At 36.8% G+C, this 12247-nt stretch overlaps 1 protein-coding gene across 3 annotated transcripts in view; it reads right to left on the bottom strand.

Moving 5' to 3' along the window:
* The window catches only part of NSMAF (neutral sphingomyelinase activation associated factor), a 40119-nt gene that overhangs the window by 11305 nt on the left and 16567 nt on the right, over positions 1-12247 (bottom strand). For 2 of the 3 annotated variants that reach the window (XM_080339332.1, XM_080339331.1), the window contains exons 7-19: positions 12152-12223; positions 11727-11774; positions 11549-11601; positions 10909-11038; positions 9886-9957; positions 8905-9013; positions 6333-6509; positions 5324-5403; positions 3817-3907; positions 3659-3722; positions 3478-3529; positions 2341-2461; positions 1916-2047 (exon numbers count right to left, since the gene is read on the bottom strand). In XM_080339332.1, the coding sequence (XP_080195458.1) occupies positions 1916-2047; positions 2341-2461; positions 3478-3529; positions 3659-3722; positions 3817-3907; positions 5324-5403; positions 6333-6509; positions 8905-9013; positions 9886-9957; positions 10909-11038; positions 11549-11601; positions 11727-11774; positions 12152-12223 (1201 nt within the window). Of the gene's footprint in view, positions 1-1915; positions 2048-2340; positions 2462-3477; positions 3530-3658; positions 3723-3816; positions 3908-5323; positions 5404-6332; positions 6510-8904; positions 9014-9885; positions 9958-10908; positions 11039-11548; positions 11602-11726; positions 11775-12151; positions 12224-12247 lie in introns of those variants that run through there. The other variant, XM_080339333.1, reaches the window with a different exon arrangement.

The raw sequence follows: 12247 nt of genomic DNA, 5'->3' as shown, positions 1-12247 counted from the left end.
AAAAGTCTACCTGGTAATTTGTTCATTTGTTCTGAGGCTAGCAGTTAGATAGTGAATTACTTTGGGGCCTCTGCAAAGCAATACTTACCTTATGTTTTGAGATAAGTTCATTCATACACAGATCCCTTCTGCCTCTCTTATCTACCTAAGTGTCGGCAATTCATTATGCTAATAAAAATCCATTGCAGCAGAAGTACATTATGTATAAAAAGTGCTCTCATTTGAGAGAAAAATATAGGCGCCATAATTTAAATGCCAATTTGCAATATTCAAAGGCCCTGGCACATTGTAACTGACATTTATGGTCACAGTATGATCAGATACCAAACTCCAAAAATCTAAAATACAGCCAATCATGTTTTAAGGACGTGTGAAGAAGCAAGGGCAACCAAGATGATTAAGGGAGTAGACCACCTCCCTTATGAGGAAAGGCTGAGGGAGCTGGGTCTCTTTAGTTTAGAGAAGAGGAGACTGAGGGGTGACCTTATTAATGTTTATAAATATATAAAGGGTGAGTGCCACAAGGATGGAGCCAGGCTCTTCTCAGTGGCAAACAATGATAGGACAAGGGGTAATGGGATCAAGCTGGAACACAAGAGGTTCCACTTAAATTTGAGAAAAAACTTCTTCTCAGTAAGGGTGACAGAGCACTGGAACAGGCTGCCCAGGGGGGTTGTGGAGTCTCCTTCTCTGAAGACATTCAAGACCCACCTGGACATGTTCCTGTGCGATCTCACCTAGGCGTTCCTGCTCCAGCAGGGGCATTGGACTAGATGATCTTTTGAGCTCCCTTCCAATCCCAAACATACTGTGATACTGTGATATTAAAAAACCCCAATGACAACAAAAACAGAAAAAAAAAAACCAAAACAAAAAAGCCCCAAAACACACACAGAACAAGAAAAACCACATCACAAAACAAATTGCATTATCTTACCCTGGAAGTAGAATGCACTGACAACCAAAACGAAGAGCTGCTTTTTCCTTCCCTCCCCACTGTTGTAGGAATGTCTTATTTTTAAACCTATTTTTTCTTGTTAAGTGTAAACTGTCTCAATATTGTTACCTGTAATCCTTCAAAAGGATCAAGGCTGCAGGAATAAACACCCTATAAGTCTGATCTGCTAATCTTTCTTTTCCAAGAAGACATTTCCTTATTGAGTAGTAACATACGTGGTTAAATATCAGACTGCTCAATATGTTCATCATTGATATTACTATTTGGTCTAGATAAATTAAACACATCACCAAAGCAACCACATAATAACATCTCCTTTTGTAAGCATCTACCACAGCTACTTACACCTTCAGAATAAGACTGCAAACAGTGAAACTTTCCATGTGTAGAGTAAAAGGCCTATATACTACTGCGGTAGTACCCAAAGACAAATGGAGTCACCTGCACACTTTTTCCTTCATTCTTGCTCCTAAAGAGCTATAACCCATTAGCCCCATTCTTTTCCTAGCCAGTCCTCTCAGGAGCAGGGGGAAAAATAACAATAATAAAAAAATCTATCGCATTTAAATTCTCACACTGCAAATACAGCATAGGAGAGTTAAATACATGTTTGTGTGGAGACCCTACAGACTTCCATTTTCAACTGGGAAACACTAATTCCATACTACATTGCCACACCACACTGTGTGAGCAAATAACAGCAGGGCTGTAGAATCTTCTTGCCTACCATCTTAAGTACATCTTCAAAGATGCAAATCACCACGAAGGCCACAGATTTTACTAGATAAGCCTATTTCCAGTAACAAAGAACTGCATTTCCTTTAAGGATCAAGCATTCATAGCATAGTTATGAACACTCAAAAGAAATCGGGCATTACAGATATGCTGTTATTTACCATTTCTGCCTAATTAAAGTATCCTTTTTTTCCCCCCTGTTTCTGTAAAGTATGTATTTACCATTGTGAGCTGCAACTGCTTCACTTCCTTTCTGCTTGTAGCCAAATATTAAGTCAATCCATTCATGAAGATGTTCTGATACATACTGACTTTCTAAAGCCTCTTGGCTCTTCTGAAGAAAGTCATCAGGACCTGGCAAGAGAAAGGTTAATTAAAGGAGAAGATATCCCATTCAGTATTGTCATCCATCTGTGTTCCTCTTCCTTCTTGAAAAAAAACAGCCAAACAAAAAAACCCCAACCCAACACTGCGCACCAATCCTCAAATTTGCTATAAAAATTCAATACAACTATTAATTACATCATGTTTTGAAGCAAAAATTCCTTCAAAAGGAAATGGAATGGGAATTTGAGATAAGAACCACCATCCCAGGAATCTATATAATCTTGACTTAATTCATAATGTAAGAAGTTGACTGTCATTACCTGATGCCCAAGGGGGAAGCTCTACATCTTCAACCATCTTTCCACCCTGCCTTTTTCCCAAGTCCAACTTCAAACTGTTTACTAGAAAACTAGAATCATTTTCATAAAATTCTGGAATTAACTGGAAGACCAAAAAAAAGAGAAAGTTTTGAGAATAGCTTAGCTTTGATCACTTAAGTAGAATACAATCAGTAAAAACCTAGAAGTTATCAAAGTTCCTCAGTCAAGCCCCCACAGCTGGGTAGTAATTTTTCCAGGCTTTCTTCTCTGTTAGTAAAGAAGCACTGGAAACTTCTCCCCATTATCCTCCAAACTACATTCAGGCTTCTTGGCTACCTTAAAGGCAATTCTCTGAGCTAAATTCAGAGTGGCATAAGTATTTTTAACATGTAATATGTGAGATACAGATCCATAATAGCTAAGAGTATCTTCAGAATTATCATTGCACAGGTACCTTCTAAGTTTTAAGACATCAGGTAAAAGTTAAGGAAAAAAATCTAGAATAAAACTTGCATGGTGACAAAAGTTTCAGAAGTCAACTATTTAAAGACCACTATAGTTAATGATTAACGATAGATTTTTTTTTTTTTTAAAGTACCACTATATTAAACTCCTTATAAAAGAGACATTATTTACCAGCACTTACTGTCTGACAGCTAATCATTCTCAATGTATTCTACAAGTTATAGTTTTTATAAGGCTCAAATAACTAAGAAAATACTTCTATAGTTCAACCAGATGTAATACAACAAATCCTTACAAGATTCCAGCAGACAATACATAAAATTGCATCTTTTCAGCTTTAATCCACTCTGGTAATTCTCAATTATTGCAATAACATTCACAATGACACTTCTGTCAAACTAAAAGCCAGAAAGCAGACACAGACAAGCAATCATGAAATTACAGAGAAGGAACAAGTTACAAATGTTAAAGGAGTCATAAAATGCAGTCAAGAGCCTTAAAACAAAACAAACAAAAACCCCTACACAACTAAAAAACACAACAAAAATTAAAAAAAAAAAAACCAAGCAAACACACCCCACCCCAAAACTCTCAAATCAACAGGAGACTTCTAAGAATAGAAAACTTAGCACAGACACCAAGAAGGACTCGCACCATTTTCCAGCTATTTACCTCTTTGAAATCTGTTGCACCATCCAAACAGTTTTTCCAGGTTTCTGCAAGACTAGATAACACATATCAATCAACATTTCTTTAAAAAAAAAACCATTCTTTTTAAGGCTTTGCACTCCCTTGATGCACATTTGAAAACAAAACCAAACTAGTTACAGTTACAGCCAAAATGTAAACAAACCTGTTGAACATTCTGTCAGCGTGATCAAACTTTCCATTCTGCAGACACAGCATGTATTCTGGAGCTAAGGAGAAGAAAAAAAACCCATCAGTTTCCTCCAAACCTTGTCCACGGTGGAGGTAGCTGTCTGCTCACAGAGCACATAAAAGCTGCCTTACCAACTCTAACAAGGTAAAACAAAACATAACCCGGAGATGAATAATGGCTCCCATACATGAACTTGGGCTCTGGCATTTCCCGATAACGTGTCTGCAACATGTAAAGAAGAAAGAGAGGTCTGTTTAAAATCAGCACTCCTGCTTTCCCTCAATATTGAACACATACCTGCTACTTTTTTGTAAAGACACAGACTAGGACTACCCTATTTTTTTCCAGTGAGAAAAAAAAAACCTCTCAGTTCTAACAACCACTCGGCTTTAATCAGATCAGTAAATCAATATGGCAAAAAAAAAAATTGTTAGAACTTATCATCCAGAATTATCAGGGTTTCTGCTTTTTTTTCCCACTCATTTTCACTTGTAACTGCAGTGACTCAACCTCAAAGGAGTGCAAAGGCTTTCTTTTTATCTTTCACGTGAAGTTTAATGAGGATGGAAGAACATATTGACTCAATTCAACCTGGAAGATTCCCTCCTGTCTGAAGCTCCTAGGTGTGATCTGTAAAACCTACAATCATCTAAACAAAGTTACTTTTACTGCACTATGTATGAGGTGGCTAACAGTTTGAGGAAACAGTCAGATCTTCGAGAGAAAACTTTATTTACTCTTATTGAAACCTAATACTGATCATGTTCTTTCCCACCACAACCTCATGAAGCTTTATGATTTTGAAATAATCTTTTTTGTCAATATAAAATAGTTAATCTGGTGATATTTTTTTTTCCTAATACTTCATTAAGAACTAATAAAGATTCCGAAACATTAAATACAGTTACATTCTGTAAATGGTTTTGGAGTAATTAACTTACCATAGGAGACAATGACTTAATACAAAGGATTAAAAACTAAGAAACCAAGAACCTTCTAAGCCTGTAACCACGTGTTTGATTGCTTATGGAAAAAAACCCACAACTGACTACTTTGAGAAATGGAAAAAGTCTGTGCGCTATTATCTGCATGTGGAAATTTCAAGTTGGTGCTCTGATCTCCGTGGATACAGATCTCCTTCCTTGGAAGCATTCTCCCTCAAATTCAGCATTTTACTTAAAAGGAAGTACTTAAGAATTCTAGTACTTTGTGTTGTTTAATTCATACATGTATTTTACATGACATATATAAACCCACTGGGCTTGAAGTTTTATATTTCCAAATATGTTTATAGCATCTGAGTGCCTGCCACAGAAATGCAGTTACAATAGTTACATGGACTTGGGGATTTTATTTGAAAAATGACGTAAAACAAATAAAAGTGCATACATATGAAGCGGTACTAAGAAAGAGGAAATGGATTCAAATCACTTAAAATTAGTACTGACAAAATCAGCACTGACGAAATCGAGCTGAAAATAAATGTGATATGTGTATAGGCAAGTTTGCTTCTGATAAGGTTTATAGTTAGTTTTAGATAACTACATAGTTCTCACAGCTTGCTTGACAGAGATCCTTTTATTGCCAATATGTTTAAGGCCCAAAGTGTGCAACACATAAAAGCCAAGATATACATACCAATAATCTATCCAGCCTTTCCTTATTCAGGGCACCAACTGGTTTACTAAGGTCGCGGAATGTTTCAGGCTTTGTCAGATCTAAAAAAAACCCATAGTTAAATGTGTTGTTTCTACTAGACAAGAATATATTCTAATCAGTATTTTAAAAAAAGAACAAAAACCTCCACAAGAAAACAAACAAAAAAATCAACTCAGAGCCCCCTCTAGTAATTTTCTCTGCTCCTTAACTACAAAAGAATGAAAGTCTTACTGTAAACAGCTACTTACTGCCTTCCTTTCAAGTAGGCTTAACCTCAAACCTCTTCCTTAAGACCCAGTAGTTACATCTATGTGACAGCTATTGCACCTAATATCACCTAGTCAACATGAATCCTGCGACCCAGGGCACAAAAAGCAGCTAGAATCTTCTTTCTATTCATTAACTATTCTGTCATGCTACAGTTAAACCCCACCAAACAGTCAGACTGGAGTGTCTGAGGCAGCGCTGATGAACACCACAAGATTCCCCTACTCCTTGTTGAGGGACAGAATCCCCAAAAAGAGAAGCATCCAACACACATTGCACAAAGACCCTTGAATTAGGCATAAGCCTTGTTAGCCTCTTTATTTAAATTTCCAATGCTGAGAAATGTAAAAGAACACCTGGATTCTATATGATTTCAATGCACCCAGCTTGTTCCACAAGAGGCCATTTTACTGGTTCTTTTGCATTTATTGAAATCACAAAGTGTCTGAGCACTCAGGACCACAGATTTTCAAAATGATCAAGTAGATGCTTGGTACAAACTCTGTATGGGATAAGTGAAATATTTAACAGAAAAAGGTGAGGTGTTTTGTCCACTAAACTCCAGAGTAAGGGTAAATGCGCAAGAAAAGACCCAAGATTGCTAACATCAGGTGCATTTTGATGTACCATGAACTTTACACAGTGTAACTTACATCCCCCCTGGCCCAAAGTAGTTCAGGTTGGACATGATACACTAACATATCTTTCTGTATACACATACCTAATACTGAACTAGAGTAGTCTGCTATGATCCATGGAAATACAGGATACTGGGAGAGATCGTTGCAGCTCCTGTCAGCCAGATTGTTGAGATGAAGAAGATACTGGTAGTTTGATATATGTCCTCGTTGCCATTGCAACATATAACTTTCAGCTGTATGCTCTGTTATATGATTTTCTAAAACAAAACAAAGCATTAAGAGTTTTGAAGTTTGGAGTTCCGCTCCCAATTTATACAGTGATTAACATTATGCAAGGTATTATAAAATGATTAAGGACAAAGTTGTTTAAAAGAACAAGCTAGAATTAAGTGGTTAACTTTACGTTTCAATAGGTACCATACTTTATACATCTTGTAAGATCTGCTTAAACAGGCCTAAATTGCATTCAACAAAAAAAATCATGCAGGAGTGTGAAGCCAAACATGGAAACAATGGATAGGAAAGAAAGATTTATGGAGGTACAGAAAAGTATTTGCAGACCATGAACAGCTCTCCTAGCAATCAGGAAACCTTTAAGACTTCAAATTTCTAGAAGTAGTTCTGCTAGAGCCAAGAAAAAATTAACTATATTTTCCTACTGGACAACTAAGGATGTCGACTAACAATGACTTCTAGAAAGAAGTCACATTGTATGCAAGTAGGATCCAGTTTCAGAACCACTGAAACAGAGAGACTAAAGGAAGATAAAACTTGACTACCACTCAAGAAAGTAGGAATTATGCACCCAGAGCTTCTGTTTGAAGCACTAGGCAGGTGCTCAATAAATTCAATACTTCATTACACTATGCTCAATAGCTACAACAGAAAGGTATGCTGCTGTACAACAAATTGACCTGCTAATATTCATTCTGTCTCTCCATCTTAAAATGAAATTAAAGAGATATCATAATCATTATTTTTGTCTGTCCTGTGAGTAGCAGGTTTATCAAGAGAAATAGTGGGCTGGGGGAATGGTTTTGCATGGAGAAGTGTTTTATTGTTGTTTTTAATTGTTCCTTCCATTGGTCCAGCTTACAGCACTTTGGCAAGTACTTGCAACAGCAGAATCGAAGGACTCCCACTGTGGTATCATGGCAACAAACCATCATCAGCTTCTTCATGAAGTAATCGCAGTGAAACCACATCCTTGCCATACAAAGCATTACATGATACACTTCTGTATGCTTGTTCCACTGCATCTGTGTTACAGGCTGCTCTTCCTTCTACTTAAAATCCTTAAATAGCTTTTACCACCATTTGCTGCTGAAAGCTACAAAACAAAGCTAAAGTATTAGGATTTCTATTGAACATCAAATTAATATTATCACTACAACTATTAACTAGAAGGAATTCAGATTAGGATGTGGTGGGCCTCTATTTTAGCTTAGCATGGGCTGGAAAATATAACTCAATCCTCTGTTCACCTTAGCACCTTAAATTATACCAGCAAAAAGTGTTAACACCTTCAAAGGGAGGATCTTCTGCTGTCAGAGACAGCTACTGAGGGGCTACAAACACCTTTAGAGAAAGGGCTCACTCGTTTTTCATTTCTGAACTTCAGCAACAACATCATCATCTTCGTCTGCACCTTGAAATTTCACCTTTGAAAGCTATCCAGAAAACAAAGTCTGAAGCAGGGTAACAGCATGCAGTTATTTCAATAACAGAGAAAATCACCTCAGAATCTATTTCTTCTAAATCTAAAAGACTAAAATGATTCTCAGGTGATCACTTCTTTGTGGCCTTTTTGCTTTGTGAAGTGGGGAAAATGTCAACTGATATTCAAGCAAATTCATTAAAACAGAACTAGCCTTGTGGTACAATAACCAAATAGTAAAAAAAATAATAATAAAATACATGAACACTTTCAAAATTGGTGGTAAACATGAGTCTCAGTGTGTCAGTTGTAGCAGCATCACAGAAAATCTGCTAGCTTTTTCCCTTTTATTTTCTCCCCAGGACACACTAGCCTTTTAGGAAGTTTCTGTTCATGATCTGCAAAAGATATGTATTACTTTCTAGGAATTAATGCATACAAGATCTAATAGAAATGAGAATTTAATTGTTTCAGAACAGTAATCTTCATCAAGCCCTGCTAACATCAAGGAAAGTTCACGTATTTGTGTGTGCCCTGGAAATCCATCCATTGCAGGAACATTCTCAAAAGGGTTTTCACTTGGACTTAAGTGGGGGCCAGGGTGATCCACCCACAAGTTAGTCTATATTCTTTCAGCAAAATACAATTTAGTTGAGTCAATCTTATTTACCCCTTGCTTTGAAGATAAAGTGGTTTGAGTTTGTTCCCCCTTGCCACCCCTTTTTGGGGGAGGAGCATGTTAAACAACAGTGCATATCTAGTTGCAAATCAAGACAATTAGTTTCACCTTAATACTATCTCAGCTCTTCAAACACAAACAGAATACATGCAGCTTCACAACATTCGTTGAATTTTGCTTACTTCTATCAAAAGTTTTTAGGGTTAATACATCTGTTTATTCCTCTCATTCTTTCCACAAATCAACAGAGCAAAACCCAGACAAATTTCCCCTCACAAGGTACTACAGACTACATTAATAAAGAAATACTGCAAACCTATGTATGTCGCAATAAGGAAATAGAGCTCATCTCGATCTTGATAGTTGTAGAATTTCAAGTAGATGTCAGAACATAGCTCATTTTCTGTGCAAAATACTTCAAGTCCCTTAGAAGTTAAAGGAGGAGGGGAAAGTAAATGAGAGTAATTACTGACAAGCTGTAATATTCATGTTTTGTTTTTTTTTTTAATAGAATATTCCCATTACTAAAATCTAAAAATTAATACTTTAAACTGGGTAGCAGTTTTGCCAACAAGGTCTAACATTTTGACCTTTCCTATTTCTTATTATACAAGCATTCAGTTTACACTCAACTGAGCAAATGTAGATTTATAGCTGTCCATAGATTAGCTCTGTCTGGACTGATTAAGCACAGGTAATATGCTTTTTTGTCCTAAGTCAATGTAGTGAAGCCAAGAGTTAAATGTCTATTTAGTTTAAATGTCTTGAGACAAAAATTTTGTTCAAGACTGATATTTCAGTGCAAACAGTGAAAGCACACGACTGAGGTTCCACTGCAGCACTCTGATCATCCCTCAGCCACGTACAGCGGGACTCATCACTCCACATTAGCCGCAACCTGAACCAGTGATCAAGCTCCCTCCATGAATCAATCCAGAGAGAAAATACACCATGAGAGAGCAATTCATTCTATCCCAAGATAAGTGTTTGAGATAAATGGAATTAATTGCTCCCTGGAGGTACTCCCTTCTCTCTTCTCCTACACTGACTGCTTATGAAAGAAATTTTTCATCCTTGACAGGGTTCACTCTTTCTGTTTTCATCTTTTTGACAATACAGAAAACTACAACACTTAAAAACCAGAAAGGATCTTTGAGTGCTGTTCACTACTTAATCTAGTGTTTAGAAACATGTAGCTTCTACCTAATGATGCACACAGTTTCAGCTGGTCATTTTAAGAAATTATATATACAGTAAGACATTAAAAAAAAATAAATATAGATATATTTGAGCTTACCAATGGCATTAGGCCATGTCTTCTTTTATAGATGCGACGCACATTTTGCAGTGTTATTTGTACTACTGGTTTCTGTGGGGGGGTAGGGAGAGGGAAGAAAAGATGGAGATATTCCAGAGTGTATACGTTCTTCTACATTAACCTCTCCAGTCAATATCAAGTTTCTCTTTCCTAGAGATACTAGTAATATGAAAACAGTACCCACTCATGCCATTTTAGCAGTGGAACAATGGTGCTAAGCAGTTACATTAAAAAGAGGAAGCTTGTCTTTGCTGTTGGTTCTTGTGTGAGTAGCAAAGCAGCTTAAGAAAAAATAGAGAATCTGTTGCCTGTTACAATAATCATGCAAGAGAGGAGCAGAACACAATAAATTGTATTAAAAATAAGGAAGCCCCTGGGCTGCACGGCAAACTGTTTGCCAATGGTACCACCTGGTGGACAGAAATTAAATGGCATTTTGTCATCTTTAGTTGCAAAACACATTTGCATTATCTGGACATACTTTTAGTCTATTAGTGGCCTGCTAAGACTATCACAGCTATTTCTGTGTCAAAGTTTCAAAGTAGTAATCCATCTGTGACATGCAGACAGTATTCTTCTAGAGAAAGAAGTAATCAGTTTAATAGAAAACTCAGCTAAGATCTTCTAATATAAACATACATAAAGGTCTCACTAGGTAGGAACAGCACCACAGAGTAAGATTAAGAAATTTATCTTAAATGAAACGTTACAAAAAGTGATCTTTAATATTAATACAGAATGAGAAAAGGACATTTTGTACTTTATGAGTAAGAGGTTACTTTAGACAAGCTAGCACAGAATAGAGCCTCAGAAGCAGAGATATGCTGAAGCCAATAGAGCAGCACAGCTCCAAGGAAAACTAAGGAGCTCCTGATTGTAACTGAAAATAGAGTCTTCTGGTAGATGTGCTCCATGAGCATTTAAGAGGAAAAATACAGAGAACTGTTCACTAGAGGGGCAGCGTGCTCATGTCATATGCAAGACAGTCTATGAGGCACTTACAGGATATCCATTAAGAGGCTGGAAGTACAAGTTAGCATCAGTAACACACACATGCCCTGGATTAGTCACCAGTGGCGTCACCATTTCTGCTTTACATTCCATATGCAGCGTTTCAGAAATGCTTTGAAATCTACAAGTGAAGAAAGGGAGTAAGTTTACCTCCAGATCTTACTTAGGGACAGCTACCCTTACATTCTTTATAAAGGTTTTAGGTTAGCCTATAACCTTGGCACATCAGAATGGGGACTTCACTAAGCCTATTTTAGACATGAAGAAAGTCCTTTGTTGAGATCTCTACCTTAACAGGCACTCCAGAAAGGAAAGTTCCTACGTTCTGCACCCATCTGGCAGCAAACCAGTTGACTTTTCTACAGAGCTTTATTTGGCATATCCTGATGCTCAGTTTGTAACGAGTTCACAGATTCATGGAATAGATTGGAGACATAAAAAAGTAACATGTTCATGTTCACAACACAGTATCTCCCATTCTCCATTCCAGATGGTTCAGAGTACAAAGAAGGTAACTCTCTGAATTAGAGAACTTATGCTGGCCCAAACAAGCACCTATTAAGTACTAAAGCAGTAGGCTAAATCAACAAGATGAAAATCATTTCCCAGTAGAAAATGATTAGAAAGATACCTGTTTTTATCAAATGAAGTTCTAGCCAAGCGCGATTGCAATATAGCAGTTATCTAATATGAAGGAAAAAAAAAATTAATATGGTCTCTGATTCAAATGCAATTAGAATTTCATTATTAAATGGCAATATCAGAATTTTATTATTAAACAGTGATATCAGAAATAATCAGATACTTACCATGGCAGCTTGGTCTCCCATCTTATCCAGACAAGAAGCCCTGTAAAGCTAGAGAACAACAAGCTTTGAATGAAAGAGCAAAGAGATCTCCCACACACCTCAGAAGTCAATAGCAACTGGGGGGGCTTTAGAATTCTTGGTGATAGAGTACTAAAAGAGCTCTTATTATTTGTTTTTGAAGTATGAAACGTTTGTTCACTGCTACTGTCATGTTATTACTTTGTCCGTACACTACCACGCTGCATAGTAAAAGCTAATATAGGTAGCTTACAACATGTCACAACCAGATGCGTTCAACTGCTATATTTTGAAAACAGATATTCTAAGAATTTCACCTTGAGAATAAATATTTAGAGAAAGTTCTCTATTAAATATCAAAAAAGATGCTGTGATAAAATCTGTAGACATAGCGAATAACCACATACCTGATGCAGATTTTGCACGACATCTCCTAGTTTCCCAGCAACATCCAGTTGGAACAAGTGTTCTGTTCTACCCTAAACCAAAAGCAACATTTACTA

The sequence above is a fragment of the Nesoenas mayeri genome (genome assembly GCF_963082525.1).
Source record: "Nesoenas mayeri genome assembly, chromosome: 2".
Taxonomy (NCBI): domain Eukaryota; kingdom Metazoa; phylum Chordata; class Aves; order Columbiformes; family Columbidae; genus Nesoenas; species Nesoenas mayeri.
This window is presented reverse-complemented; position numbering and strand designations above follow the sequence as displayed.